The sequence below is a fragment of the Anopheles maculipalpis genome, chromosome X (genome assembly GCF_943734695.1).
Source record: "Anopheles maculipalpis chromosome X, idAnoMacuDA_375_x, whole genome shotgun sequence".
Classification (NCBI taxonomy): Eukaryota; Metazoa; Arthropoda; class Insecta; order Diptera; family Culicidae; genus Anopheles; species Anopheles maculipalpis.
The window spans coordinates 15056592-15062158 of record NC_064870.1 but is presented as its reverse complement, the minus strand read 5'-3'; the positions used below and the strand labels follow the sequence as shown (position 1 = coordinate 15062158).

At 42.5% G+C, this 5567-nt stretch overlaps 1 protein-coding gene across 1 annotated transcript; it reads left to right on the top strand.

The window, feature by feature from the left end:
- Nucleotides 1-2424: 2424 nt before the first annotated feature.
- LOC126556795 (sorting nexin-29-like) lies at nucleotides 2425-5272 on the top strand. Its single transcript, XM_050212309.1, has 3 exons — nucleotides 2425-3659; nucleotides 4725-5022; nucleotides 5099-5272. The coding sequence occupies exons 1-3, from the start codon at nucleotides 2425-2427 to the stop codon at nucleotides 5270-5272; spliced, it is 1707 nt and encodes a 568-aa protein (XP_050068266.1).
- Nucleotides 5273-5567: the final 295 nt, after the last annotated feature.

The following is a 5567-nucleotide window of genomic DNA, read 5'->3' as shown; positions in this document are numbered from 1 at the left end:
CAGATTACATAGTAAATTATTGTAAATTAAATATTCCAAGAAGATTGTCCATACATAATATACATGTGAGAAGAGAGGCTCAAAACGTAAGACTGGTTGTTGTGTTCATCTTTAACCGACTTAAAAAATAAACTTTAGCAAGAAGAATTGAGACTGATTGTGTTGGCTTTGCTTCAAACTATTAATTGACATCCCACAAATATACCAAAAGTTATGCTACATGGTAATATACTAATGTGAGTGTACATTAGTGCAGCCTTGATAAATCTATTCACAAACTCAACAAATTAATATCTCGTAACTTTTAAAACTTATTTACATTTTGATGAGATGGCTCGATGGTCTTTTATATAACTGCCGTAGCGTTTATGTCAACATAAGATCATCTGATTTGTGACGTTAATTGACAGCCTCAGACTTTCTGAGGGAGTTGACTAGTGATGGCGGATTCAGGATTCGGATGAATCATCGATCCCTAGAAACATTCAAATCGGATTGGATGCTAATAGAAGGATTAGATACGATACGTTTTTCATTGCAATTCGATCCGATGAGATTTCATTGGGTTTGAATCTCGATGGGATCCCATTGAGATTCGATTGGTGGAATGCATGAATTAGATGCCACTGTAGCTCTACAAAAATGTACTGACTTTCTAATTCATGCGTTCCGCAACAAAGGGTGTTATATTTGGAGCCATTTCCAATTCTCCACGGTACGATGCTCCAAAGAGGCGCTAATCCCCAGGAACCAGAGGAAATAACAATATTCTAAGGGTTCCTGGCAGTAAAAACATTAACTACCGAGTTCACCCGGTATAAGGTGCCCGATAACAGAGAAGAAAATGTCTCCCATCCATATAGTATATAAGTTGGAAGAATTGTGAAGCTCGATATATGATTAGATTGTAAGGAATACGGCCTGGCGGTCATTACGAAAAAAAAAACAGCGTTGACCGGAAACTACGCTTTATGAAAGTGTTAAAACGGTGATTTGTAAAATAGATTCGAGACCTAATTTAGAATACTCAATGTAGATAGCTGATTTTGACCATTCGGTAAAAGACTAGAGAAGGCACCCCCTAGAATATTTTGTGTACAGCACTGTGAGATTTTAATTTTATTGCACAGTGTGTTTTTGGTGGTGGTCAAAAGAGATAGAATAAATATGATGGGCTTGTTTACAGACCAAGGGGGGTAGGAAAGTCGCCGTTTCTGCTTTGCTGTTGAATTTTAATACCAGCTGAAGCGTAAATTTGTGGGTGGCATTAGGATGTGCATGTAAAAGTGAAAATTATTAATCGAGAGGAAACTCGGGCTGATGCTGATGCGTAAATACCACGCATGTTAGATGTTGATGGTAAAGGTCCGTATGCAGTGCGGTAGGGTCAGGAAAGTATTTTTCTTTTTGTTTTGTGAATGGTCAATCTAGCAACAACCCGCTTTTTTCAGAGACATCATATTTATTCTATCTCTTTTGACAACCACCAAAAACACACTGTGCAATAAAATTAAAATCTCACAGTGCTGTATACAAAATACTCTAGGGGGTGCCTTCTCTAGTCTTTTACCGACCATTCATAGGAATTACCATAGGAAGGAACCATAGGAATTGAAGATTACAAATGAAATGTTGAAACACACAGAAAATGCGTTATGGAAGTCTCGTTCTGAATACTTCCTTCCCCGCTCAACGCTAGATGGAAGACGAAACATGGATTCGAAGATTCGAAACCTTGTAAGGATTGGGATTCAAAGATTTGAATAGCCATTGGGATTCGTTTTTCCCAACACTAGAGATGACAACAGATTTAGCAGTCTGTTTGTTGAAAAACCGCGATTGAAGAGCCCGTCAACTTTATTATTGCATTCCACCTTTGTTTAGGCTGTTAAAAAATCTCCTAATTTTATAATTTTTGTAAATTTTTTTAAAATACCAAATCTTCAAAATAAAATACAAATTCTATATTAACCTTCTAATCGGAAATCTAATTGATTGGCAGCTGTCATTGCGCTGTGCTTATGTTTTTCTTGTCTTCTGTCATCCGGTTGTGAGCAAAACAAACTTGTAAACAAAGCTTACTCATCACGATAAAGGAAAACACCAAGCAGCCAAGAGATATTTGCATCTCGACTAAGGTGCAGTTCTTTTTTATGCGAGACTTGCCTACCTTGGCCTTGGAACTAATTTCTTCGTAAAATTGTGCAGGACCAGATTAGTGAAACAATCGTAAACACTGTACTCTGCTGGGTGAGTGGCAGACTTTTTCTATAGCTGTAAAATTTGTCCTCGAAATCCACCCTCTCTCGCTCCCTCCCTTCCAGATAATTGCCAGTAGGTTTTTGTTTGGCGCAAGTGGCCGATAACTGCGACAGCGATTAGAATTACAGTGAACGTTTGTTCGCCATCCGCCTCCTCGTTGGCATGGTTGGTATGAGCAACTTTGTCCTCAATTCTTCCACCCTGGAGCACATTGGTGTAAATCGTGGCGTTAATGCCGATCCGGAGCAGCCTGCACGCGATCCGGATCGACAGGCCCTGCTAGATGAACTGCTGGCAACGGTGCGTCAATGCCAGAATCAGTACGGTAGCCACAGGCAGCTAGCGACTGAAGAGGACTCACTAATTAGCAAGCTGTGCGACGTGTGGGAACGGGTGCTTTCACACGGGCTTCGTACCACTGCCTGGATCCCATTTAACATACTCGAATATTTTGGCCCACCGGAAGGAAGACCCCCGGTAGAACGTCCCTGCTTTTGGGACTTTGCCTCCAATCATCTGACACGGGACGAACGAGAGCGTTACTGCGGTCTGGCGCACATCGTCACGCGGCGTGGCCGTGCACGTGCACTATTACGTGCCGTCCTCAACGAACACGCACTCGAACGGTATGTGCTGATGTGGCTGAGCGATGCAGAACTGCTGGAAACACACTACGAACCGTGGGCAATGTTACGGCAGGCCGAAATACAATCAATTCTGCCGAATGTGGCCGCCGGCTTAGGTACAATTCTGTTTGCGATCGTAATCGATCGGCCAGAATTGAACCGCATCGGCACGGGACGTGCCGTGCTCGAACCGAAACCGGAACCGATCATCGCCACCCGGCGGCCCGTCGGTCCGGCACGCAAGGTGAATGCGGTTCAACGGGAAATACTTGAGGATTCGGTACCGCGACAGCTAACTCCTCCGAACACTACGGCGCGGAGGTCAATTGAGCCAAAGGTAACATCGACCCCGAACGACACCACCACCTCCGATACCATTAAAACTCCACGGGAAGAAGTACCGTACATGGTAACGGAGGCGCTTCCCGGTATCCCAAACGAACTACGGGAAAAAGTGGGCTCTGACACTACGACCGTTGACGTAGCGGAAGATAGTATTCTTAACTACTCCTCGGCCAGTGCAACAACCAGCTCCATCTCAACTTCCGGGAGTTCGTTTTACGGAGATGGCCGGGGTACCGAGGAAGATGCTGGATCTGATGTTGTCTTTCGGAATCGTACCCGTTCGGGATCGCTGATGTTGTACAGCGAACATAATGTAGTTTCACATGATCACCACAGCAGCGCAGTGGACGAGCAGATAAAACGAAGAAATCAAGAGCTTGAGGAGCGGTGTCACTTGTTAGAGTCACGAGTTGCTGCCCTGAGTCTGTAAGTGTTTTTTTTCTCTTTCCGAGGAATTATTTTATATGTGCTAGTTTTTGTGAGTTACTTCATTTTTTTTATTAAATTTTTTTAAATACACTCCTCAGAAAGTGATCATGATAGGAGAATGGTAGCGAGTAAATATAAAAAAAAACATTTACCAGGTAGGATTAGGGAGACTTCATTAATGAACAACACAAGCAAGCGAAGACTAACGACACTTCCTTGACGTACTTCAGATTCATCCAGGATCCAGGCAAAAAAAGGGAAGAGAGAATCGACTTAAATTTAACAGAATAGGAGCAGACAGATAAAAAGGAACTCAACAATTTAAAAAATATGTGTAATGACTCCGAGTTGAGACAATTTATTGAGTAATAAGGAATGGGAAACTGGATCAAAACCGATTAAAAGTCAGTATAGATAGAGTCGACTTGCGGAACTGAATCGTGTTTGGAGGTTAAAAATGACGTATAACACATTAAATCTGTATCTTTAGAACGCTGGTACGAGTGGAGTGAGGAATGTGTGAAATACGGAATCAAATATCTGGGATATCGCAGAGAGTATTGCTATTCCGTGCTAGAAGGATTATTTTTTAAATAGGAATATGCCAAGCTTGCTTCCAAAGAATGGGATAGGTGTGGGATGATTGGGATAGGTGGAACAATTTTACCAGAAGAGTGTCGAAAAGAGGTTTACATCTTTTTAGGATACACTTAATTGAACTCCTACTTTACAGATTTGTTTTGTTAACTCCTTGAACCATTTTTGCATAATTACAAGACTGTTAAGGGGATAATAATCGCCAGAGGGACTCGAATCGCAAAGAATGTTTATTTTTTTTTGGGATTTGAATCAACATGAATGTTTGGAAGCTATTTTAAACCCCCGCACCGTCCATCTGCTTCATCTTTGGATTTGGGTTAGCACCGCCTCCTGTCATGTCATAATTACTCCCAAAAGAGTAGTCAAAATAGTTAAATCACAATAGGGAATGAAAAAGAATGAAATAATTCCTTGAAAAGAGTTATTCTCATCGCTAATGTAAACCATGTCCCTTTCCAACAGCGAAAACCATCGGCTGCGTATGTTAACCAGATCCAACCGGCTTTCGGTGGCATTCTTCAGCTTTAGCATCCCGAAGGCAATACAGCGTACCTCTGATAGCGGGCGGTCCCGTCGACCTTATCACGTGTACGAAATACGCATCACACCGTCCGGTGTAAGCGGTTCGACGATGGGCAACGAAAGTTGGTGCGTGTACCGACGTTACAACGAATTTTACCGACTGCATCGGCGTCTGCAGAAACAGTATCCCACCGTTAAAACGCTTGACTTTCCACCGAAAAAGAAGTTCGGCAATATGGTAAGCCACATGAGGCCGTAACTCGTTCGATGATTTTTGGTAACACTGATATCATTCTCGTTCTTGTCACCCTCAGAATGCCGACCTCGTTGAGCAACGGCGTCAGCGGTTACAGGTATATTTGAATGGGCTGTTTGTATCCGCCCTGCCGGAGGTGCTGTCGTGCAATACACGGGTGCAGCTGGAGCAAACATTTCCCTTTCTAACTGACCATTCAGTTCCGGCGGCCACAGCAGCAGGGAGCACCTGAGCATTGTTTTGGATTCATACCGATAACAAGTATCCTCATCCGTCGTACCGTTACGGTAAGAGGCATGTGATGAAGTAAGAACTGAGAAAGCTACGTTTTATATGGATTAGTGATAAGCTATTATGCTGTAAGAGCAAAACAAAAAAAAACGAACGCTTAATCCACACGACGTGGACTAATGTTTAACTAACAAGTATGCGAATGTTGAATGTTTCATTGATTGTTATTATCAGGCATTACAAACGAACGTATCATTTCTGATCCTCGTGCAGCGTTGATTTCGTTAAGATGGGTA